At 52.3% G+C, this 25,556-nt stretch overlaps 1 protein-coding gene and 1 non-coding gene across 2 annotated transcripts; one reads left to right on the top strand and one right to left on the bottom strand.

Annotated features, from left to right (window-relative positions):
* Window positions 1–954: 954 nt before the first annotated feature.
* On the top strand, window positions 955–1,138 carry LOC125914964 (U2 spliceosomal RNA). Its single transcript, XR_007455515.1, has one exon. It is a non-coding gene; the product is annotated as a U2 spliceosomal RNA (small nuclear RNA).
* A 7,444-nt stretch (window positions 1,139–8,582) lies between these two features.
* On the bottom strand, window positions 8,583–13,169 carry RAX (retina and anterior neural fold homeobox). The gene is made up of 3 exons (XM_049620283.1): window positions 12,881–13,169; window positions 12,318–12,571; window positions 8,583–9,361 (listed from the first exon to the last, which is right to left on the bottom strand). The coding sequence occupies exons 1-3, from the start codon at window positions 13,167–13,169 to the stop codon at window positions 8,867–8,869; spliced, it is 1,038 nt and encodes a 345-aa protein (XP_049476240.1). The 3' UTR covers window positions 8,583–8,866.
* Window positions 13,170–25,556: the final 12,387 nt, after the last annotated feature.

Below are 25,556 nucleotides of genomic sequence, written 5' to 3'. Positions count from 1 at the left end.
GGGGAAGACACTCCAGGTGGAGGGAAGAGCTTGGGGGAAGGCATAGGGGTGGGAGAGCTCAGGACAAGTTCAAGGGCGAGCCGAGGTGGGCAAAAGCAGAGGGCTTATGGAACAGAGTGTGTGATGGAGGAAGGGAAGTTGGAGCCTTAGGGGAGAAAGGACTGAAAAGTTTATACTAAATGAGTCTCAGATCATCGGGTACCATGGTTAGGACGCTGTGTTATTTCACTTTCTTCCTAGATGTGGAACAAGAGAAGGGGCCGGTGGGGGCTGGGCCGCCACCGATTACTTTCCAGGCAGCAGGAGATACTGGCAGCATCTGCGAAACACCTGCATCCCGGCCCCCTGTAGGAAGCAAGAATGTGGTCTTGTGCTTTTCATCCCTGGCTAATTTTTCAGTTTAAAAAAATGACAGCAATATTTTAAAGTGTATTTATTTTTGAGGGAGAGAGAGAACGCGAGTGAGGGAGGGGCAGAGAGAGAGGGAGACAGGGAATCCTAAGCAGACTGTGCACCGTCAGCACAGAGCCCGACGTGGGGCTTGAACTCATGAACTGCAAGATTAAGAGCGGAGCGGAAATCGAGATTTAGACACTTAACCAAACTGAGCCCCCCCAGGTGCCCCAATAATGGCGATTGTTGTTGCCGATTCTTTCTCTTTTGAAACCCTCTTTCCTCAGTTTCCGAGCCCCCACACTTCCCCGGTTTCCTTCTGTCACTCCCCTGGTTCCTCCAACGCTGGCCACCAAATGCTGGCGTTTCTCAAGGCTCTGACCTCGGTGTCCTCCCGCTACCCTGGGCCCCCTCCCCCTGGGCAACCTCCTGTATGCCCATGGCTTCAATTATCTTCTGTTGCCCGAGCTCAGCACCCGGATCCTTCCCCTGAGCCCCAAACCAGTACTTGGAATTGTCTTCAGTCAAACGCATTTGACCAACACTGAACTAAAACCAAAAATCATTTCTCAGCCTTTTGGCTAAGTTCGAGCCAAAGTAGTATCTGTTCTTAGCAGTTTAAGATCTGATAGGTCCTGGAGCTGAAGACAATATACTCAATGGATTTGGGGAGCAGGGAGAGGGAATACGGGTTGCTATGTTCACTCTGCGCATGACCCCACATTGCAGGAATGGTGCACACCCCCCCCCACACACACACACACATACACCAGGGGCAGCAGCAACAACAAAAAACTGAACTGACAATCTCCTCATTCAACCTCCAACCTGGCCACCTTGTCGCCACACGAGGCCAAGCTTCCATTTTCCCTCAGCTACTGCAATAGCTTTCTGATTGGTCTTCTAGAACCTTCTCTTCCCTCTTTCCAAGCTCTTCTCCACGCTATATAGGCAGGATGGTCTATAGGGCATGACCGTGTCACCACCTGCAGCAGACGTGAGTTAGTTTTGGGTTCTCCTATGTTGGGAAATTCCCTGCCTTATGAGTCTTGGCAAGCCACATACTTCTTCTCCAAGTTGTCCTATGGATCCCGCCAGACCAGCCTCGTTGGAGAGCCTTAAACAAGCCCTGCTCCCTCTTCCTTTGCCGATGCGGTGACCTCCTGTACCCCTCAACTCCTCCCTGTTTTCTTCTGTTTCCCCTTCAGGGTTCAGTCTGTCACTTCCTCAGGGAAGTCTGCCGTGATTTCGTGACTTCACAGGCTAAGGCAGCTTTCCTTGTGATAAGGTGTCATAGAATGTGGCGCTTTCTCTGGGGATCACACACCCCTTGTGTTAGTTATTGCTCATCAATTACTGGGTGCTTCCATGGGGTCAGGCACTGAATATTCTGAGAAGAATCTGACAGCGGCCTTTAAGGATCCTACAGTTTCACTGGGGACCATAGACAACACTACGGGATAAGTACTAGAAAAGCCTCAAGTGGACATCGACAAAGTGCTCTTGGGTGTGTGCTGAAGAGGGAACAAGGAACTGACTGCTGCAGGAATGCAGGCCAGGGGCACAGAGGGCAGTGGCATCTGAGTCAGGTCCTGACGGAGGTTGCCGGGAGCGGGAGGGTGGGAAGTCCTTCCAGGCAGAGGGACCATTTGTGCTCAGAGCCACAAAGTGAAAAAGCACATGGTGGGCCAGTGAGATGCCGAGTACTCGGGTGTCACTTGAACGGAGGGCAAGAAAGGAAAGAGGGAAAGAGGAAGGCAAGGAAAGAGGAAGAGTGCCAGAGACAAGCCTGGAAAGATGGGTCGGGTCAGATTCAAAAGAGCCTCAGAGGCCATACTCACCAGGAGCTCAGCTCTTGTCCCGTTGGCCTTAAGGAATTGTTTCAAGCAGAGGAATTGTTTGAGATACTAATTCTGGCTATAGTGTGAAGGGTTGATTGAAGATTGATTGCCAAGCAGATCCATATGGAAGCCACATCTTTATAGCTCCAGAGCCTAGCAGAGAAAGAGAAAGAGAAGGAGAAAGAGAAAGAGAAAGAGAACTCAATAAATGGTTGTAAATGAATCATGAAGAAACCACCATAACATCGGAGCATATGTGGTAAGTGCCGCAAAAGAAACGCTGCCTGGGGGAGAGAGAATGAAGCCCCGAACTAGAGAACTGGCAGAGAACGTCAAGGACAGATGAATGTGGAGGTGTTCTGAAGTAAAAGCAACGCAGCTAAGTAATTAACTGCAGGTAGGCGTTAAAGGAATGAGTGAATTAGGTCTAGGTGTGGCTGACAGTGACACAAAATAGACTTAAAATCGCCCTGATAGCAATCCAGAGCTACTGATGGTGCTCCGGTGTCAGGGACTTAGCACATATGGTCCCTTCTGTCCTGTTACTCAACCCCCTCAACACATGGCTTCATGACATGGTCCAAGATGGGTTCTCCGGCACCGGCCTTTCACACCTGCCTGGGGGCAGCAGACTCAGGAACGGGGCAGGGGCAGGGCGGGCTGGTCACCTTTAAGAACGTGCTTCCTAGAAGTGTCTTCCTTCTAGGACACTGGTATAGATTTAATCATATCTAATTGACAGGAAGGCCGGGAGGTGTCTTGCTTCTGGGCGGCTAAGATTTGGAGGCTATATGGCTGAGAAAAGTAAGAGGTGGAAAGGACATGGAAAATAACTTGTCCCAAGGCTTCAAGAATGATTCTCATATCCCTTGGGTGGCTAGGAATGAAGACAGAAGGGTTTTAAGGAGGTTTATCGGAAGCCACAGAGCACAGATGAGTACGTTTTGTTTGGAACGTAATCTATTTTGGATGGCCTCTGGAACACCACATGGAGAAAAACAGTAGGTACTTGAAAACATATGAGGAAATGGGTCTGTTCCTCTACTGAGACCATGCTCCTCGAGGATGGAGATCCTTTTTAAAACAATTTTTTATTTATCTATTTTTATTTATCAGAGAGAAAGAGTGTGTGTGAGTGGGAGGGGGGGGGGCAGAAGGAGAGGAAGAGAGAGCATCTCAAACAGGCTCCGCACTCAGTGGGGAGTCCTATGTGGGGCTCCACCTGGGACCATGACCTGAGCGGAAATCAAGAGCCGAATGCTCAAGTGACTGGGCCCCCCCCCCCCCCCAGCGGGCATTGTCAGGGAGGGTGGAGATTCTTACTGTCCATCACTACATGCCTGCCTCGCCTTACGGGTCTCCAGAAGGGATCAAGATTGCAGGACAATTCAGAAGGTGAAAGAATTCAAGGTCCTTTTTTTTAATATATAAAAGTACCAATGGAGAGACTATATATAGACTCCAGCTACTGTTAGCACTGGAAAGAACTTTCTCAGGGAACTTTTGAAGAAAGGCACCATTGTATACCATCCATCCAAAACCTACTGTGAACACACACCCACGCCAAGTACTGAGCAGAGGAAAACTTCTTCTAAAATGAGGTGTTACATCTCAGGCGTGTTAGGGAAGGTGCTGAGGGAGGAGGGGACATCTTGGAGATCCAGCTCTGGTGTGTGTGGGGGGGGGGGGGGGGGGGGGGACGGGGGTTGAAGGTCACGACCAGGCAATGTCACAGCTACGCTGACCCACAGATCGCCCCACTTTTCAGGCTGAGGGGCGGCGCCGCTGCACCTGCTTTTAGGAAGCCGACCCGCCGAAGTTGGGGGGGAACTTGGCGTTCTCCAAGGGTCTTCCAGAGCTGTGAGAGACGTGGCCAAGGATCCAGACGATTTAATCCAGTTTCACGAAAGGGGGGGGGGGGTTACAGTGAGTAATTAAGGCACAGTTAAAGAATTAATCACTAATGAGTCATTAACTCTGCCCACTATTGTACAGTTAACAAGCCGAGGCCAGATTATTAGAGCCAGTTCCCAATTAAGGGGACGACTTTGGCCACAAAGCACACCATCCGCCTCTTGAACGGTCCGGCGCGCCCGCCGGGCGCTGCGGGGCCGCGCCTTTCCCAGGCCAGTTAGGACGCAGGCCGAGCCCAGAGGGCTGGTGCGCAGCTCGCGCTTGCTGTGCAGAGAGGAAGTGCCGGCTTTTTCATTAATTTTATCTTCCCCGGAAATCTCTTCCTGCTGGGCTCCTGGAGGCTTGGATGCTGTTCGTGTATTAAGGTTCTGTTGGTGAAAAGGAGCGCTCGGATGGAGACTGGGAAGCCAAGCGGCGAGGCTGGAGGGCGGGAGCCGCGACGCAGGACGTCCAAAGTTAAGGTCGCTGGGACGGCTGAGTCCGCACTCCCGATGTTCCCACCGGCCACCGCCCGCGGGACGGACGAGGCTCCCGGGGAGCGGAGTCCTGGACGGCCCCCGCTTCCAGAATCTGGCCGCAAAGCCTTTCAATTAACCGATGAACTTGGCCGAGAGAGGGGAGGATTAGGATTCCCTGTCTCCGCTTTTTGGATTCTGGATTAACTGGAGACGGGAGTGGGGGGCGGGAAGGGATTTCCCATCTCCCACACTTGAAGGATCTGTTTACAATAAGTCAATACATCGGGGCCACCCCAGGCCAATTGCTGACCGCTGGCCGAAGCCTGCCCCTCTCAGGGGGTCTCTCCCAGTCCTCCCATCCTGTGTCACCCACACCGTTCCCGACCAACCCTCCCGGGCGGCAGGGGTGAAAACTCGGGCCCGCAGGGCGCAAAGCGGCACACCCAAGCCACCCAATCCCGGATGAAAGCCTGGACGGGCCCGGGGCCGCAGCGTGGAGGACACGGAGCAAGGAGGGCCCCGCGGCCGCCCCGGGACTCCGTGGCTCCAGAAACGGGTGACCCTCGGTCCCCTGCGTCCCCGCGGGAGAGAAAAATCGCCACCCAGAAGCCGGAGCCCACGCACGCAGTATGATCACGACCCTCCCACGGGCAAGAAGAGACGCCTCCAAAATGGGGAAAACGGGAAAACTGAAACGCCCCGCGACGCTGGGGCGGTGGTCGGGGCGGCAAGGCTCCGCGCGTCGGGGATCTCCGGGCCCTGGGTCCCCGCGGCGCACACGCGCGGGAGCGCCCCAGCTCCCCAGGCCGCGCCCGACTCCGCCCTTCTCTCGGAGTGGCCCAATCCGAGGCGTCCTTCCCCGCCCCGCCCCCCGGCCTGGAGCCCCGCCCCGCGCGGCTCGGAGCCAGGGACGCGGGAGCGATTCTGCAGCAGACTCACCTGCTTTCCTCCCGCGGCGCGTCACCGCCCGGGTCGTCTTCTGGGGAGGAAGCTCCCAAGGCCTGCCTCTTAGATTGACTGAATGCAGTCAACCCGAATGAGCGTCTGCCTCGAGACCCAGGCCGCTGTGCTTGGGCGGCAGTGTCTTTCCTCCCCAAACCCTGTAGACCCACTCCCACCTGGTTCTCGCTCCCCTTCGGGGGACACTGGAAGCTCTCCGCGGCCAAACCCGCAGCCTCATCACGGAAGGCTCAGGAACCATTTCTCGAGCGCAGGAGACCCCTTCCCCGGAGTCCCGGAGGGACTCGTGCCCGCCCCAAATCAGAGCCGGCACGATCTAGCTTCGGAAGCCCGGGCTCCACCTTGGCCAGCGCCTGCGCAAAGTGTTTTCTGCAGCCGGGAACTCGAGCAGCTTCCCGTGTTTCGGGGTCGTCTAGGGCTTAATGTTCTTTAGCGAAAGTCATTCTCACCTCCAGCCTGAGTTAAGTCCTGGCTTCCCACTCCTTCTGCACCTCTACTGCTGGAGCTCCTAGGCTGCCCCCAGGAATGGGGGGGAGAGGGGCGCTGGGGCTGATGGAAGCCCAGGAACGACCCCTCACACCTCAGGACCTTAATTCCCCAAGTGGCCTAATGAGTTGTTCCCGGGAATCGAAATAGGAGCGCTTACTCAGCAAGTGTGTCCGGAACAGTGCGCTGTGGTCGTGAACTGACCAGAGCTTCGGGCCTTTCTACTTACAAGCAGTATTCACTGATGCTACCTCCCTGTGCCTCAGTTTCCTCATTTATAAGATGAGGCTAATTGTATCTTCCTGGCATGGTCCCTGTGAGGCTTAAATGAGTCAATCGACGTAAGCTGCTTCCGGGAATGCCGGCCTGTGGTAAGCTTTCAACAATCATTAGCTGTTAGTATTTTGATCATTTTCCAAGGACGTGTCCCTGACGTCCAGGCAGGGCTCACTCTGTTGCTGTCCAAAGAGAGGGTTTAGAATATTCATTCTCACACTAAGTAGTATAAAAGAGGAGAAAGAAGTGATGGAAAGGTGCCGATGAAAAAAGAATAGGAAGAAACATAGCATAAAGAGGCAAAATGAGGGGTGCCTGGTGGCTCAGTCAGTTAAGCGTCGGACTTCGGCTCAGGTCGTGATCTCGTGGCGTGTGGGTTCGAGCCCCGCGTCAGGCTCTGTGCTGACGGCTCTGAGCCTGGAGCCTGCTTCGGATTCTGTCTCTCTCTTTCTCCCTCCCCTTTCCTTGCTTGCTCTGTCTCTCTGTCTCTCTCTCTCTCAAAAAAAAAAAAAAAAAGAGGCAAAATGAATAATCATGGAAGTGATTCAAGAGAACCAAGGAAGATTTTGGTGATGGGATGGACCGGATCAGGGGTGCCCAGGACCCGGGAAGGAGAAGGGAGGCAGAGCAGGTACTCACCAGGAAAGGTGGGAGTACTCTGAATAAATCATTCCCGGTTAAACAAGGGCATTAAAGGATGAAAGAGAATAGTCCACCTTGAAAGAAATTTACTTACACATTCATCCTGTTTACTTTTTTTTTTTTTTCCATGCCAATGTCTGGCATCACTTGGCCAATCCATTCATTTCCCCCACGACGTGCAGGTGTTACTTCCTACCTCTTGGGCGAAACGACCTCACTGAGCGGCCTGCTATATGCAAGGCACCGCAGGAGGGCCTAGGGGTACACACTCCTGATGGTGCTATAGCCTCTCGGGACCCTCCTGGCAAGGCCTGAATCCCGCGACGACACCCCCTCTACCCCCAGCCCCAGGACAGTCATCGGCTCTCCAAGTTGGTTTCAGGAACCCCAGAGCAGGGATACGGTGGGATCGGAGAGGCGGGATCACACTGTGTAGCGCCTTGTGTGGGGTTTGGTAGTTCACACAAAGCCTTACAGTCCGTCATTGCATGTCTTCCACGTCCCAGGGAGGTAGGTTCATGTCGACAGGGAAAGGGGGCTGGGGTGGCTCACGAACGTGCTAACGAACGGCAAACAGTAGTGGGTTGATGAAGCCAAGGCTCCGGCCGCGTCTTTTCGGGTGCGCTCCGAGCGAGGAGGCCCAGAGGACCTGCGCTCCAGGAATCCGGGTCATTCCCGAGGCGGCCCAGCTTCCAGGATCAACGGCGGATACCGCGGCTGCTCAGGCTGGGAGTCCCGGCCCTTCTTCACCGGGGACCCCCCGAGTACCGCGGATGCTCCGGAAGCTGGGGGGAGACCTCCGGCTTCCCTCCCGCCCCAGAGCCGGCGCCAGAGAACAGCGGACACAGCCCGGGGTGTGCCCGGGACACAGTACTTGAGCGCCGCCGCTCACCGGACGAGCATTAAACAGGACCGCGGGCGTTGGGGGTTAGGAGCGACTTGGGGAAGCGAGAGAGGCGCCCGGATGAGAAGAGGAAAAGTCGCTCTGCCCCAGTCTTTGAAGGACTAATGTCATCAGTCCTGGCACCGAGCGCGTGACCCGGACAGCGATCCTAGAGGGGTCCTGGGCGGTGGCGCGCCGAAAAGAGGGGCGGGGCCGACAGGGGCTTTGGGTCTTGCACCTCTCACCCTGGGGAAGGTGATGTAGACGCTTCCTCTTGGGGTCGAGCGTTCAAAGTAGCAGCCGCGGCTGGGCTATTGGGCTACATAGAGAGGGCCTGGGAACGCGCAGCGGGGTGAGCCTTGGGCTCCTGACTCCCCGAGCCCCACACACTCGCCGCTCCCGCACGCGCCGGGGCAGGGGAGCCCTGGTGAAGGGCGCCGAGTCTCCGCCGCAGCACAGCGCCCCCCGCAGGGGACGCAGGAGGGAGACGCAGCTCCTGCGCAGTCCTCCGCTCCCCGCGAGCCACCCCGCGCGTCCCCGCGGCCCTCCCCGTACCCCCACTCGGGCACACGCGTCTCCCTCCCCGCCACCGAGGCCTGAGCGCCCTTAACCAGAGTCAAACCAAAACAAGGCAACCTTTAATTCTCCTCCCCAGGACTTCAAACTACGCGTACAAACAGTCCCTCGAACTCTATTTCTCGGCCTCCCCGTCCTCCCAGCTGTCGTTTTCTGGGGGTAGCCACGCCGAGGTCAGGCTGAACCCCGAGGGGCCCGGCCGCCTCTCCCCCTCCGGCACCAGGGCCGGGGTGGCCGGAGGGCCTCGGCAGGCCGGGTGGTCAGCCGTCCCCGGCGCGCCGGGGACAGACGCGCGCGTCCTAGAGCCCCGCCTGGCTGCAGCTTCAGACGGCTCGGGAGAGTGACAGTGGGGGACCCCAAGGAGGGAGGGAGGCGCGCGTGCGGCTCCGGGGCGGCTCCCGGGGCGGTGGTCCGGCCCGATGTGGTCCCCGGTGGCCCTAGAGGGCCTGCCACGGCTTCCCGATGGCCTGGATGTGCTCCTTGGCCTTGAGGCGCAGGGCCGCGATGCTGCTGTTGCGCGGGTCCGCCTCGTCCAGCGGGAACTTGTCCCCGAAGCCGGGCGCGCACGGGTAGGCGGGCGGCGGCGGCCCGAGAGGCTGCAGGCCGGGGCCCAGCGGCGGGGAGTTGAGGAAGGGCGGCGGCGGCGGCGGCGTGTAGCTGGCGGGCAGGCTCTGTGCCGGCGGCCCGAAGCCCGGCAGGCTCTGCAGCGCCGTGGCGCCCCCGCCCGGCAGCGGCGACCCGAGCCACGACTCGAGCGGCAGGGCGCCCCCCGCCGGCCCGCCGCCGCCGCCCGGGCCCGTCCCGAGGGGCGCCAGAGCCGCCGAGGGCGGCGAGCGGCTGAAGGACAGGAGGGGCGAGTCTTGCAGCTTCATGGACGACACCTCCAGCTTCTCCTGCCGCCGCCACTTGGCCCGTCGGTTCTGGAACCACACCTGCGGAGGGCAGCACAGCGGCGGTCGGGCTGCGGCGGAGGCGTGGGGACGCGTCCCCGCCCTGCGCCTGGCTGGACGACCCCCTCGCCCCCCGCCCAGGAAAACCCCACCCCTACGCTCTCCTTCCTTTTGCATCCCGTTTTCCCTTTTTTGCCTCCTCCCTCCTCTCAGAGTCTTTGTCTCATCCGTGTCCCACCCGGGCCCCTGTTTACCTCACCCACAGCTGTGGCTGTATCTGTTTCCCACTCGCGGCACACAGCAGGTGCTCAGGAAAAAAAAGTGAAGTTAACCTTGGGGATCGGACCCAGGATTTCGGAAACCACATGGCACCAGATTTCGGTGACCTGGTGGTTCGCAGCTCCCCTTGGCACTTTGGTTTAGACTTTGCTTCCTCCCTCGATGGTACTGCTCTCGGTGGCTGGTTTCCGCTCGGGCTTTCTGTGCTTGGCCTACCTTTCGGCTCGATTATAAACATACGGATACACAAATACTCTAAGTACCCTAACTGGCCACACTGGGTGTTAAATTCCATTTCCAGGAATTACTGGTTGTGGTGACTGGTGGAAGCAAGAGGGGGTGTTTTATCCCGAGCTTGAGTTGCTGCTTTAAAAAGATCTTCGTTCTTATTTAATTAGTATCCCTTTAGTATTTCTGATGTTTCTTATAAATTGCTTCCAATGATTACAACAGCTCATGTTTACTATATTTACGTAGACTTTTCAGAGTCAACTTTGACATTACTATAAGATGAGTTCAGTGAGTTCAAGCCTTTCTTTCTTTCTTTCTTTCTTTCTTTCTTTCTTTCTTTCTTTTCTCTCTTTCTTTCTTTTTCTTCCTTCCTTCCTTTTTTCTCTTTCTTTCTTTCTTTCTTTCTTTCCTTCCTTCCTTCCTTCCCTCCCTCCTTCCTTTTTTTCTTTACATATAGAAAGTCCACACCAAGAGTGAAGTCTGATCTCTTAATGATAAAATGTCTATTTCTGATTAGGTAAAGGCACAAGAAAAGGTGTGACGAAGGTGTCACCACCAAGTTACCACCCTTGGACACAGAACAGAGAGTTCGTTGGTCTAGTTTAGTAGAGAATCAGAAAGAACTTTGGCCAAACTGGTGGCCTCAGTGATATATTTCTAGAGGGAAATAGGAGAATAGCTGTGACCTCAGAAGGGAGAAGGCAGCTTTGAGTCAGTGGGGGAGGGGACCTCCTAGAAGCACTGAGGAAACAGTCCCCCAGCACCTAGGCGGAGCAGGGCAAGTGTCTGCAAAGTTAGGATTGGGGGTGGGGCGGGGGAGAGAAAAAGAACAAACCCGTAAGTAACCTCGTCCTCTTCCCACAAAAGATTCATCTACATAGCTGAGGCCCTAATTTCCCCCAGAAACATGAGATAGTTGCTGATAATAGAAGAGAAACATCAACATGGGAAGGGCTCTCATCCCACGGCTTCCTCTAATTCCCTGCAGGCCCCACTCTAGCCCCGGAAACATCAGTTCTAGTCTCCCACCCAGTATTCAAAGTCAGAGAACTAAGGACCCGGACGTCCTTTCTTCTAGGGCTGAGCTGCTGCCCTCCACACAGCTGGAGGCCCACAGTAGACTCCCCCCCCATCTGATTACATCATAGCCATGTGTTAAGAACCTGCCATATGTTGGGCACTGTGCTGGCCCTGTGGTCACAGAGAAGTCGCAGACACCGTTCTCAACAAGCTGATGACTTAAAGGAAGAGCCCAAATCCCTAAACGAATAAAGAGGGAGGAAGGAAGGTAGGACGGAGGTGATGTCAGGTGTGAAGGCGCCCCTGGTTGGAAGACTGTCTCTCCTCTCCTTCATCTTTCACTTGTGTTCTTTTCCTCCCCCTCCCCCACCCTCTTCCCCCCACCCCCCACCCCCACCCCGAAAAGCAGGTGCAAAAATGTCCACACCTTCAATGAAACCATTGCAGCTCGACTGTCCCCAAATTAAGAGAAACAGAAGGGCCCTTGCCATCCTGAGTCACATGAGGGAACTAGTTTTGAAAACCATGATATTTACTCATTACTTGAAACTCCTAAGTGAGCAGAAGGGACAAAAGGCAAAAGCTTGGCCCCTTTTACTCTTAAGGTAAGGCGAAAAGCCCCCGAAGGTCTGAATATCTTCACTCCCTGGAAATCTAACTCATCAGACACACGCACAAACCTCATCTTAGTTCCACCGCCTTTCAGATGCAGTGAAATTTGTTCCCAATGACTCCCTTTCAGGCCTCTGCAAAGTCTCCTAATTTGGAAATCCTCCCAGATTTTTCACAGATGACTAGCAAATATTTAAGGCTTTCAAATATTTTAATGATCAGGGATTAAAGATAATTCAGCTTTAATTAAAGCGAAAACCCCTTTACGAGAGAGAGAGAGAGAGAGAGAGAGAGAGAGAAGGCCTCTGCAGCAGCGGGAAGTTTGGTTGGATGTACACCAAAGAAGCAAAAGTCAGTTTCTGAAACAAATCCACCAAAACCTTCAACTGCAGGCGCCAGGGTCCTTGCAGGCAGACGGGGGCTTTCGTTTCTCAGCAGGGTGAGCGCAGTTACTGAGGAGGTGGCATTCTGGGCCCCAATCCGCCCCCCCCTCCACGCTGCCTACATGCCCTCTCTACTCACCGCCGCCCGCCCCAATCCCGGCTGCGTCTACGGAACTGTCGCTCTTCATCTTGCCAGCCATCTCTAATACTTATCTTTAGGTTAGAAGAGGGAGACCCCCCCCCCCGCCCCCGGCCCAGGGAGGTGCTACTACAAACTGGAACAGAATGACCCGGAGGCGGTCGTGGGGCCCAAGGAAGATCTGCGACGCTCCTTCGAGGCTCTGCGCGAGCGGAGCCGAGGAAGACCAATGGGAAGCGTCCCACGTGAAATGCGTAGACGCCGGGATTCAAGGGAGCATTTGGCTGCGGCTTGGGCCTGGGACCCTCCCGGGGACCGATCGGGGGCGCTTTACCTGGACCCGGACTTCGGGTAGGTTGACCTTGCCTGCCAGCTCCTCGCGGCTGTACACGTCGGGGTAGTGAGACTTCTCGAACGCGCGCTCCAGCTCGTGCAGCTGGTATGTGGTGAAGGTCGTGCGGTTCCTCCGGTGCTTCTTCTTGGGCTGCTCCTCGTCCGACAGTTTCGCGTCGCTGGTGGCGGGACCGACCGGCAGCCCTGGGCTCGGCCGCGCCTCCCCAGGCTCCTTGGGGCAATAGGGTCGAGGGGCTGGGACGAAGAAGCCCCAGAAGGTCAGGGACACTCCCCGGAGTATCCCTGGGCCCAGTCGGCCTACCCTGGGACGCCGACAGCGGGACGCGGGCTCCTCCCGGGCGTTGGACCGGGAGGTCGGGGATAAGGCTGCGGGGGGCCTCTAAGCTTTCTCTGAACGCAAACTGGAAGCTTATATACACCCCGAAACCCAATCCCGCGCCCAAATGCCTTAATAAAAGTCGAGGTAGGGGCTCCGTCCTCTTGCAGAGCTCCTAAGTTTGGGCACGCCTCAGGGCCCTTCCGCGGCCGGGGGTGCGCACTCACCTTCGTACTCGGGAGCGGGCACCGGGGCAGGCTGCGCGGAGGGCTCGGCGCCTCCCCCCGGCGCCTTGGGGCAAGCGGCCCGCGCGCCCGGCCTCCTATCCCGCTCCTTCGCTCCCCGAGCGCCCGGCTCCGCCGAGAAGGAACCGAGGATCCCGTCGTCCTTGGTAAATCCCAGGATAGCCTCGATGCTGTGCAGCCGCGAGGTGCTCCCTCCCGGGCTGCGGAGCAGGTGGCCGGCCAGCGAGAAGCTGCCGTCGGCCATGGCGGGGGCGCAGCCGGGCAGGTGCATGGGGAGCGCCAGGAGGCGGGAGGGCGCGGCCCGCGCTCTCGCAGCGCAGCCTGCTCGGGAGACCGAGAGAAGAGGCTCGAAGTCGCCGCTTCCCGGGCACGGCGGTCCCACCCGCGGGGGCCCGACCCAAGGTCAAGCTCGGCGGGCGACGCGGGCCCCGGCTGCGCGCGCTGGAGGCGGGCGAGCGCTCGGCCGGCGGCCGCCGGGGTCTCTGCAGGAGTCTGAAGTTCGGACTCGGGGCAGCCGGGGCTCCGGGTGCTAAAGGCGGCGAGCCCGCTCGCCCTGGCTCCTCCCCTCCCGCCCCGGCCCCGGCCTCTTCCCTCGGCCCCTCCCCCCGCAGCGAGGCGGGTCCTTCCCTCGCCCGCCTCGGGGTCCTCGCTCCGCCGCCCCGGGCGGGGCCGCCGCGCCGAACTTTCCACCCTCCACCTCTCGATCCGCTCCAAACGCTCCACACACAACCCCGAGGGAAGTGCGGTGGGGTGTTTGACGGGCCTGGGGACCCGGCTCTGGGGCCCGCTTCCCCCCCGGTCTGGCCTCAACGGGGCCGACGCCCTTTGCCTCACCTTCCCCCACCACCCGGTGGGCTTGCCTCGCTGCTCGGGCTTCCCTCCCCCTTCCCTCCCCCGACCCCAGACTCGCCTCTGCCTTCAGGCACACTTTCCTCCGCCCGGGCAGAGTGCCCGGGGCGACCTTTGGAAAGACAGAGCGTACCGCTTCCAGGCTCTGGGGCGTAGGGAGTCAGTCCACGCACGCTACTTCTCAGTTTGAGTTTTCCCTTCGCCCTCTTTTTATTCCCAAGGGCACTCCTCTTTCGGCTCCGTAGGCCCAAGCCTCGGTCTTCGGGTTTATTTTGTTTGTCGCTATATTTTTAACTACTCCTTCCTGTCTCCTCGGACTCGCGCGGCCGGCAGGCCCCCTCACTCCAGGGCCGAGCCCCAGGAGGCGGTGGGGCCATCTGTGCCTGCACGCCCGGTGACCTCAAGTGCCCCACCGCCCAGCAGGAGGCTGGGAGGCCCTGAGTCGGACACGCCGCCAGGCTCAGGCCCAGTGGAAGACCCAACAGGGGTCCCTCACCCTCGTAGACTGTTCCTGGAGAACCCTCTCCCCACCAAACAATCTGCAGGCCAAGGAGAAGGCCCAGCCTCAGGCTGGCTGGAGAAGGACCCTCGTCTGGGGTGCAGGCCTCTCACGTCCTGGGAGGCGGGGGTGGGGTGGAGGGTGCGGTTATAGGCGGAATCTGCTGCATGCATGTCTTTCCACTTGGGGAGCCCCACGGGGCCTCCGTGGCGCAAACTGGAATGATGGTTACTGCAGGCAAGTGTTTTTTCACATCCGCCATCGCCGTGGTCGCCACTGATAACCTTGTCACTTCTCAAACCTGATGCCAGACCCGGCACGCCCGTCCACCTTCGCCAAACTATTGGCAGGAAACGTGAACCCAAATGTCTTCCCAAGAATCTCAGGAACTCGAGATTCTTATTCTTTTTCATTTCCCCAGTTTTATTGCAATATAATTGACGTACAGCGTTGTGTAAGTTTAAGGTGGCCAGTATCATGATGTGACTTACGTTTGTTGTGAAACGATTGCCACAATAAATTTAACATCCGTCGTCTTACAGACACAAAATAGAGTTTCTTAAAATCTCCTCTGTAATAGGGGCTCCGATCTCCACGCAGGGGCATCTCCCCCCACCCCCATGCCCACCGCTAGTTTATTTCTGCTTGCATTCGGATGAGGGGTTACCGCCTCCCTTCCCAGGGTCCCCCACTGACGTGGGCCATGCCAGAACCTCAAAAGAAAAGAAAGGCCAGCCAGGCGCTGGCCTTGAGGAGTTTAACGTCCAGCCTGGGAGACGAGACAAAGGAAGAAACAAGGGAGAAAAAAAACCCACCTATTTTCCAATCCTCACCTTTATTTTATTTTTTTAAGTTTATTTATGTAAGCAACCTCTATACCAAGGGGAGCTGCTCGCTGGTCAGCCAGGCGCCCCCAAAGTCACAAAAGAACATGTGACTATATTAAGGAGCATGGAATGATGAATTGTCTGTGATGGGCATATGGGGTGGTCATTACACAAATCGCTCTATTTTTTTTAGTAGGCCTATAAAAAGGTAAATTAAAATAGCAAGCAGGTGAGTTTGCAGTAGATAGAAATTGAGCTTCGGATTCAAGTGAGAAATTGTGGTTTAAGAGAAAGCTACATTAATGATAATTAATACGCACTTTATAGTTTCTGCACGATTCTTTATACTTGTCAGAGCCTTTTCACGGTCTTCACATCACAGGATCCTCGAAACCAAGCGAGGTGAGGGGGACAAATATGTCTGCCCCGTTTTATATTATGTTATTATTAACGATATTTTTTAATGTTTATTTATTTTTGAGAGAGAGAGAGAGACAGAGTGCGAGTGGGGAAGGGGCAAAGTGAGAGGGAGACACAGGATCCAAGGCAGGCTCCAGGTTCTGAGCTGTCAGCACAGAGCCTGACACAGAACCCGAACCTACAAACTGAGAGACCATGACTGGAAGTCAGACACTTAAATCGACTGAACCATCCGGGTGCCCCCGTCCCCATTTTATCGAAGAGGAAACTGAGGCTCAACCTGATGCAGCTGGTAAGCGGAGGGGTCAAGACTAGAGCTCAGACGACCTGACTCTTTGTCCAGTGTTTTCTGCCTACCGCTCACTTGTAATAAATGGTGGAGGGTGTGATGTTTATGAGAAGAATAAAGGCACATCTGAGCCCACAGTCTCCATCTTTAATCCTTCCCGGAGACCGAATGCTGCATCTAAGAGGCTGAGATGGTGGCAGCTCAGCCTCCCAGAGAAATGAAGTCAGAGACTGTGGACAGTGGCCTTTGGGCGCTGGTGTCCGGGACTAGCGAACAAATCCTTGAAAGGTTCCCACCACAGTCCAGGCAAAGCCTGCCCCTGGGGCCCTCAGGCTTTCTAGGCTGTCCAAGGCAGTGTCCTCCTAACAGTCTGGTGGCACCCCACAATGTCCCACAGGCCAATTACATAGACCAGGTGACTGAGGTTCTGATGCCTTGGTGACCAGAGGACAGCCACAGGGATAGGAGATTGGTGTTTGCCGTCTCCGCTATGACCAAGAATCCTTTTTATGTAAACTTCCCCAATATTAAATTGATTTCTATAATCGCTGCTAAACAAAGATCGGCAGTGTTTTCTTAAGCTTCTGCCCACACGCTAAGGGGCTTATAGCCTTGTTTTCCAAAGTTAATTCTCTCTGGGACTGCCCAGCTCTCCCTAATAGGTCCAGGTGAGGTTAACTTTTATTTACTGTTTATTTCAGAGTCTTGAGAGAAAAGCAGAAAAGACTTCAACAGCCAGGACTTCGGAGAAACAGGGCAAAGCAGGACAAGGGGAGCTTGGGGCTTCCTTTGTGCAGGACATAAAGAGCTAGTCAATACCCTTGTGGGCACGATGGAGGAGTACTCCAAGCAATCAGCCGGGGGTCATTGTTAGGGGCTAATCTACATGTGTATTTCCCAAGAACTCGATTAGGGAAGATGAATGGACTCGGCCATGTCCCTAATTCTTCTAGCATGAAGCAGCATTTTTTCCAGCAGTTAGGCCCGCTTAAAATCAGCCCAACTTCAGCAAAAGTAAGGAGCCTGCCTTCTGAACTCCACCTCTGTTTAATTCATTAATTCATTAGGTGGATCAAAGAAAAATCCCTCCTCCCAGCCCGCATGGGCTTACACACAGATAAAGCCCCTTTAAACTTGGCATGGCCCAGAGAAACATTTCCAGAAGTGAGGAGAGTGAGGGTGGTCGGGGGCTTGGGAGGGTCTTCAGAGTGGGAGGTTCCGGGTGATGTGGGAAGGACAATATCGAACAATAATTGGAGGAGGAGGGGGGAGATTTTGAGGAGAAAGGGAATGGGACAGGCCAGCGGGAAGACAATGAAAGCTAAATGTAACCAGCAATTATGGGAAGTTGTAGGCCAAAGTGACTCCTTTATCTTGGATGCATGCGCGGGGACCCATGTCTAGAAGCATTCTAGGCGGACTGCCTCCCCCAAAACACTCTTTTGAGCAATGCACATTTGAGGAGTGAGTTCCCTGGGCACTGGGTGAGCAGGTGGCCTGTGCGCACGGCGAGCTAATGGCATTTGACCCTAGCCTCTGGTAATTTCACCTTGAAGCAATGTTTTAGGTTGCACTTCATAAAGTGCATGAAGCCACCGCTATCATCTGGATACTGACTGTTCCCTTAGTGGATGTATTTTTATCCTGGAATAATTCCACTTGTCTTGGACCACACTGGAGGACCATCTCCCCTGCTAGCTCATACACGGTCTTTCAGGGAAGGCAACTTCACTTTAGTTGTAGCCCAAACTCATATAAACATGAAACACGCGTGCGCACACACACACACACTGAAATTCACTGAAATTCAACACTGAATTCACACACACACTGAAATGCAACAAATTATATACATATATATGAAATTCACTGAAATTCAACACTGAATTCACACACACGCTGAAATGCAACAAATTATATACATATATATGACAAATCATATATATATATATATATAAAACAGTTATTTTTTTTGAATACTATATGCCAGTGGACACTCTTCTGAGTACTTTACGTGGATTACCTAATTAGTCCTCACAATAACCCTATGAGGTAGACAATATTATTATTTCCATTTTATAGGCAAGGCATCTGAAATACAGGTTAAATCACTCGCCAAGTTTGCACAACTGGTTTCGGGTGGAATCAGGACGTAGGCGTTTTTTCAGTAACGTGCCCATCTACCCACCTCCCAATATGGTCAGCTTAGATGACATGCGTTGTGAATTTTCCTGTGGCTATAAGAGAACTAGCAGATAAAAAAAAGAACACTTGGTAGTCAGAGGATATAGGAACGTTGCAGTTCAGGGTTTGGAGGACGTGTGAGTGAAAAAGTTGTGATGGGCAATTTATAATTTATTTGGTCAATTATAATGACGACAGGTATGCTAAAAAAAAAAAAAAAAGATACCGCTCAACTTCTCACGGTTGTCCCATAAAGCTGGGTGAATTTTCTCTCCGTTTCCAGAGTTCCAACTCACTCCCAGTGTTTAATGTAAAAATATATTTTTAAGCATCACCCCCTGTGCCATTTAATTTGTCTGCCTTTGATGTCATGAATTCTCCGCTATGCTACACTGTACGTTGTATGTCATGGGCACAGGACGCAAGCTGCTGAAAGTTGTGGAGAAGACAATCACCCAACTCTCTCTTCAGCTCGGTGCTTGTTCCTCTCTCACTGCCAAATCTTCTACTCAGTGAAATATTTCCCTACCTGAAGCACAACAGAAGGAAAGTCAGGAAAATGTTCTTAGAGATGCTTGTCGGAAAACCCATCTTTACAAGTAGACAACCAATTATGACTATCGTTGGACACTTTTATCACATTGGCACAAATGATAAACACGTCCCATATGTCAGTTTACCACTCAGTATGGCACTCTGAATATTTTCTACGATTTTCAGACTAAATTGAAGCAAATGTTGATATAAGGATCCTGCGGCGAACAATAACTCCCTCATATACTTGTAGCTAAAAGACACATACCAGGGGCGCCTGGGTGGCGCAGTCGGTTAAGCGTCCGACTTCAGCCAGGTCACGATCTCGCGGTCCGTGAGTTCGAGCCCCGCGTCAGGCTCTGGGCTGATGGCTCGGAGCCTGGAGCCTGTTTCCGATTCTGTGTCTCCCTCTCTCTCTGCCCCTCCCCCGTTCATGCTCTGTCTCTCTCTGTCCCAAAAAAATAAATAAAAAACGTCGAAAAAAAAATTAAAAAAAAAAAAAGACACATACCAATGAAAAGATGGGCATCATCTAGGCATTTCTGGCTGAACTGAGATGGGCAGACGGTAACAGACATTTACCCCAATCACAAGGTGAAACCAAGGGCAGCTGGGAGCTGCTGAGTTTCCCGGTGGTAACAGGCTGTTTGAAAGCCTTCCTTTTGTGAAGGAACAGAGACCACAGCTCTCTGGAGATCATCCGTTAATTAGTAAGAAGGCTGTCCTTTGGCCTTTCTGTTGTTTCCCAATCACGATATTTTTAGGAACACCAGCACTTAAAATTAGTTTCTGATTTAGTTTTCTGGTATTTCAGAAGATCGTATGTTTAAGACTTAGGAGGAAAAACTCAGTGATTACCTTGTCTGCTCTCCCAGTCCTCGCCCCAAACTTTCCCTTGGAGATGTGGAAATCAGGGCCTAGAGACAGGAAGTGATCTGCCCATGATGAGACAGAAGGGCTGTGGCAAGGCTTGGACTGGGGGCCAGTCTCCAGGCTCCCTGACCCTCTATGACTCTCCGGCACGCTAAGCTCTCAGGACCCGGCACCTGGAAGTCCCACGCTTATAGTCGAGTAAGCCCGCGCATGAATCCTGGAGGAGCGTGCTTATTGAACAAACGCAATGAAGTTACTTTTCATACTACTCCCTAATCACTTACCAACCCAATTGCTTCGGCCTGGGTCCTCAGTTTACTTTTGCAGCTGATGCTAATCCAAGTAGCCTCTACGTAAGAGAGAAAAAAAAAAATTCCCTTGGCAATAGATTTGCAGGCCATTTGGGCAAACAACTATCCACTGGCGTGCTAGCATCAGCCTCCAGTGGCTTGTGAGAGCAGATGATTAGTATTCCTTCCCAGCTCTGAGTTCACTGATGTCATATTAGTGGCTTGAAATGAGTCATAGTGGGAATATTTTCACCACAGAAATTGGCAAACGCTGAAAATCCAGGCATTCTCCCTCTTCCCCCAGCCCCCATTAGTGGGTTCAAAATATTCGCTCACATACCAATGTTCTTACTTCATTAAAGAGTGAAGAAGTCAGAAAGTATTATTATGATTAAAGCGAATATATGATCTATTGGGTAAGAGATGTCCACCTTTCTTGCCAGCAAAATGGAACATCTGCATCATTATCTCAGAATATGTAAATAAGAGAGGGAAACTTGGATTTCTGCCGGAGAAGTGGGCTTTTCTGGAGTTGTTAGGCGCAAAGCTATATTAGGATAATTCCTCTTTACTTGTTTTCTAATTAAACTAATTGAATTCAGAGTGTCTAGGGGACGCACGGAGACATTTATCTCAAGGGGATGATGGTCTTGAAACCCATCAATCCTCTTTAGAGTGCTAAGAAGGCAAATCCAAGGATGCCCATTCTGCAGCAGCCTTAACCTGCACGCACTCAGTTTGGCCATCTCCGGGATTCTCCTCCCCTCTTCTTTTTGAAAGGACAGTTTATCAGGAAGGCAATTCTGATTTCATTTTCACAGCACCCTATGAGGTCAAGACTTCCCCCTTCCCCACTTCTTACGTGACACCTCTCATAGAACACTTCTGGCCACTCTCCTGTCTGTTCCAACCTGTTCACGGAACTACAGTCGCATTGGTCTTTGCCTCCTCTTGAAATTCTCCAAGCCCCCTTCCTGCCTCAGGACCCTTGCACTGACTATTCTCACTGTCTGAAATATTCTCCCCCAAATGTTCACATGACCCTTCTTGTCATTTTATTTTTGCTCATAGCACCTTCCACTCTCCAAAACTATCTTATTTATTACTTGTTTAGTTGTTACCAGTCTCCCCTCATTAGAATCTAAGCTGCGGGAGAATAGGGACCTCGTCTATTGGATCCCTAGCATTTGCACACATGGCGGTGGTTGATTTAATGAAGAACAGCAAGGAACTAGATTTTACAGATGAGGAAACAGGTTAAGAAACTTGTCTGATTGCACCCAGCTATTAATTGGCACAAGCAGATATTTCTGCACGTTCCGAGGATCAGTCATCGGAAACTTTCTGAAAGAGTAATTATTTCCCAGGTGTTTGGGAAACGTCAGACTGCTTTGCTTTCCTTCCTAAATAGCCAACAGAGACCATTTGATCGCTTTCAAAAGTCAGTTCAGGCCACTCCAGTCTTGTTAGCATCAGCGCGGCCTGGGGTTTCCTTCCCTGTCTTTGATGTGAGTGTTCATCGAATGAGGAGACAGGCTCCATGCAAGGCCACAGCCACCGCAGCCACCAGGCTCGGGCCCACCCCACCCCCACCCCCGGCTTCTCTGTTAGCGGGGTGCCCCATCCTAAGGATGCCATTCTTTTTCCAAAGTGGCTCCTGCAATGCTCCCGCGGACTATTAGCTGTGCTCTGCTTTTACAGCCCACCTCAACGTCATAGACATTTGTTTGCAAATTTTTATTGTACTTTCTCCTTTGACCCCTTAAGCCTTAAAAATGCTGATCTTATATATCCTGACCCATCTAATTAGCCCCTTTGAACCACCAGATGCTTTCCATAGGGTTTTCAAGACGCTCCCCGGAAGTGTCTTCATTCAGCTGTCGGGAACTTACCGCACTTACTAAAGGACGTGTCCATTGTCACCCAGAGGAATGAGCTTTAAAGAAATACAACTGGGAGCTCTTTAAAGTTTCCTGGAATGACTTGAGAAAGCAAGCAAGCATCACGTTGCGCGTTTACGCTATCTTTCTACAGCTCTAGGAATTTGACACCATCGAAGAATGAGGTCTTCAGTTTATAGACGGGGTTGACAACACATAGTTTTTCCAGGAGAGCAGCAGTTTAGAGTAGGGTAAAGAAGCTGAACTCGGATACCCGTGCAGTTAGCACACTTGCAATGCTGCTTTGGGTTAGGTTTGAACTTTTTCCGTGATACAAGTTTTTTACTTTTTATTATTTTTAATTTTTAAGACATGCTTATTTGAGAAAGAGAGAAAGAGAGCGGGTGGGGGAGGGGGAGAGAGAGAGAGAGAGAAAGAGAGAGAGAGAATCACAAGCAGGCTCCGTGCTATCAGTGCAAAGCCCGACCCGGGGCTCGATCCCCATGAACCATGATGTCTTGACCCAAGCCGAAATCCAGAGTGGGACGCTTTACAGACTGAGCCACTCAGGCAGCCCTGCGTAGGTTTCATTTCTATCGCTTGGTGTTTCATTGTATGTTTCATTCAACTCATGTATTGCTTGGTGTTTCATTCATTCCATGGTTGTGTGTCCATCCCCCTGATGAGGGACACCTGGGCTGATTCCACATTCTTGGACACATCTTTTTGAGGATATGTGCTTTCAAATCCTAAGGGTGAAATGCTAAGTCAGAGGGTAGTGTAGTTGCTTAGTCTGTTACTCGCATATGAAACTGACAGAACTTTTCCCCAAACTGGTTGTGCTATTTCGCATTCTCTCCAGCGGCATAGGAGAGCTCAGACTGCCCCACATCCTCGCCAACACTTGTCAGTTTTTAAAATGGTAAACAATCGGGGCGCCTGGGTGACTCAGTCGGTTGGCCGTCTGACTTCGGCTCGGGTCATGATCTCGCCGTCCATGAGTAGTTCGAGCCCCGCGTCGGGCTCTGTGCTCACAGCTCAGAGCCTGGAGCCTGCTTTGCATTCTGTGTCTCCCTCTCTCTCTGCCACTCCTTCATGTTCTCTCTCTCTCTCGCTCTCGCTCTTGCTCAAAAATAAGTAAATAAACGTTAAAAAACTTTTTAAATGTTACACAATCTAGTGGGTCTGTGGTAGTATGTCATTTTGAAATTGCTTTTAATTTTCATTTCCCTGACAATTACACCGAGCACCTTTTCATATGCTTCCCTTGTTAGATGTCTGCTCACATCTTTTCCCTTTCTTTATGTATTTGTTTTTAACAATTTTTACTATTGAGTGGTGAAAGTTTTAAATGTATATTTACGTAAATTCTAGACATGTATTTATACCTGGCAAAAGACTGGAATTTGGGAGATATATATATATATATATATATATATATAAATTTATATATATTTTTTGTGAATAGGATTTTGAGAATTATTTGTTTCTTCAATAAACATGGGGTTATTCTATTCATCTGGTGTCAGGATTTGTAAGGTGTATTTTCTTCAGAGAATTTGTCAAGTTCAAACCGAGACCACTGAGTCGTCAAATGTTTGGGCAGGTAGTTCTCTATAACCCTCCCTTATTAAAATGTTAACATCTGTAGGAATCTGCAGGTGTATGCTGTGTTTTGGTTTTGATGTTGATAATTTGTGTTCTTTCCTTCTTTTCTTGAGTGATCTGTCTAGCACCTATCAATTTTGTTGATCCCCTTAAAGAACTCACTTTCGGGCGTTCTTAAAAAAAATAATCGCCTGCTTTCCTTGCTTTATTTCATTGATTTGTGCTCTTGTAGTTAGTGTTTCCTCCCTTCTACTTACTCTGCTGTGTTATGTTTTCACGAAGAGTATCTTGGGTTGTTTGTTCAACCTGCAGCAAACTTGGCTAGATGCAAACCCCAGACTGTTTCCCCTAGGTGGGCAGGAATAGAATTCTTAGTTCAGTTGTTTGACCTTAACTGGGCTGCCTGGAGTCTGCTAATGCACACACAAATCGGGGATTAGCCAGGATCTTGAATAGACTTTACATACAGAATTAGGACCATCCTCCCATGATGCTTCTGTCCCTTCTAGGAATTGCTCCTTCACTTTATGGCTACTGCGGGTCACCCCAGATTCTGCCGGCTTTTTGAGGCAATACAGTTGCAGGTTTTCAGAGTTTGAGGGGTCTTCCCTGGCTCCACCATAGTCTGCCTTCCGGATGAAACCGGTAAACAGAGGAAAACTCACTGGCGCTTTTTCCTTCTTCCAAGTGTAGAGTCAATCCCCTTCCAGTGTGGCCCCGCTCTCGGCTGCTCTCCGGTGCCTTCAGGCTGTTGTTTCTTTGTATTTGGTCAAGAGTTTAAAGTTGTTATCTGTGGGGGGGGGGGTTAATCCACGAGGAGCTAATCCTTCGTTATCACAAGCTGCAACCACACAGTTTGTTCCTTTTTAATCTCACTCCTCTCCCTGTCTCTCTGATGGCTCTGTTTGTAAGAAGAGGTGGTTCGGCCAGATTTCTAGTGTCAGGAGGGGCACTGAAGTGCTTCTAGAACTCACAAACTGGATTACTTGGTCCCTGAATAACCAAGATTGCTATGTCAATATTTTTTTCAAAAGAACACCTATTTCCTTCTGCTATAGGGGTGTCTGGCTAATTGAGGACTGGAGTAATTCTACACAAAATTGGAAAGTCCATTGAATTTGTCTTCTTGGAATTCATTCTTCAGCCCTTCTCCCAAAGGGTCATCACAGTCCCTTCTACCTGGCTAGACATGCTCCCTGGGCCTCTAGACTTTTCTCCATGGACAGCCCTCTAGGTGTCTGACTCTTTCTTCTCCCTTCTAGAACCTACCAAAAGCCTCTCTCCCCTCTCTACCCCTGGGGCCTGTTGTCTCTTTGCTCAGCTGGAGTTAGTAAAGGGACAGAAACCTAGTTCTGTGACAGAAACAATGGGCTAATGTGCTCTCTTTCACGAGGAAAACAGATTGTTGAGACTGACCACCCTGAAGCCATAGAATAAATCACAGAAGGTAAGGTAATCCAGCCTCTTCATTTTCACTATTGAGAAAATGATTTTCTGGGGAAGATAAAGGACTTGTTCAAGGTCACACACTAGCAGGATTGGAACTCGAATCTTATTTCTCGACTACCAGCTGGCACCAAGGAATGGCTGCGAGCATCGAGTCCGGTGGCCCCGGAGGGTAGAAGGTGACAGAGTCCGTTTTGTGCACGGCTGGCTTCAGTCGTGGACAGTGACCGAGCAGGATTACCTGGTGGGTTAACAGTATCAACGCCGTGTGGTGTGAGTTGATGGAAAGAACCAAAGATGTCTTAACCTGGAAGAAAGAAAACTGAGGGGGGACATCATCAAAGGCCCCCAGTGGGGATTCAGGCATATTTGTGCAGCTCTGTACAACAGAACCTTGACAAATGGGTCCAAGATGGCGGCCAATTTCATCGTAAGGCAAGGAAGGGTTTTCTAACAATTAAGAGTGTCCACAAATGGAAGGGTTAGTGGCTGAATTCTCTTGGGGAGGTAGGCAGTAAATTCTGTACACTGGAGGCTTCCAGATAAGGCTCAGTTTGGGCTTTAGGGAAGAGGCTCCGTTGTTCCTTTACTTATGGGAGTTTAGAACAGATTCCCTCCTAGTCCTTTACAATTATTGGATTCTCTGGTGACAGGAGACCCTTTGGTGACCATCACAAGGCACAGACACCACCTACCTCTAGAGGGGAAAAAGGCCGTCCGAATGCGCCAACACAGGCCCTCCCAGCCCCCACCCCATACGTATGTGGTCTGCATTTTAAGTTTATTTGTTTACTTTGAGAGAAAGAGTGAGAGCGGGGGAGTGGCAGAGAGAGAGAGGAGAGAGAGCTCCACACTGTCAGCGTAGAGCCTGAGGCCAGGCTTAAACTCACAAACTGCGAGATCATGACCTGGGCCAAAATCAAGAGTCAGACGCTTCAACGACTAAGTCACCCAGGCAC

This window comes from Panthera uncia (genome assembly GCF_023721935.1).
Source record: "Panthera uncia isolate 11264 chromosome D3 unlocalized genomic scaffold, Puncia_PCG_1.0 HiC_scaffold_8, whole genome shotgun sequence".
Taxonomy (NCBI): Eukaryota; Metazoa; Chordata; class Mammalia; order Carnivora; family Felidae; genus Panthera; species Panthera uncia.
This window is presented reverse-complemented; position numbering and strand designations above follow the sequence as displayed.

Bases quoted from the DNA above. Each gene is read 5' to 3' on its own strand.
- RAX (XM_049620283.1), bottom strand. From the start codon at position 13,169: ATGCACCTGCCCGGCTGCGCCCCCGCCATGGCCGACGGCAGCTTCTCG. The intron at 12,572-12,880 runs GTGAGTGCGCAC...TCTTCGTCCCAG, and splicing joins GCCCGCTCCCGAGTACGAAG to CCCCTCGACCCTATTGCCCC. The intron at 9,362-12,317 runs GTAAAGCGCCCC...TGCCCTCCGCAG, and splicing joins TACCCGAAGTCCGGGTCCAG to GTGTGGTTCCAGAACCGACG.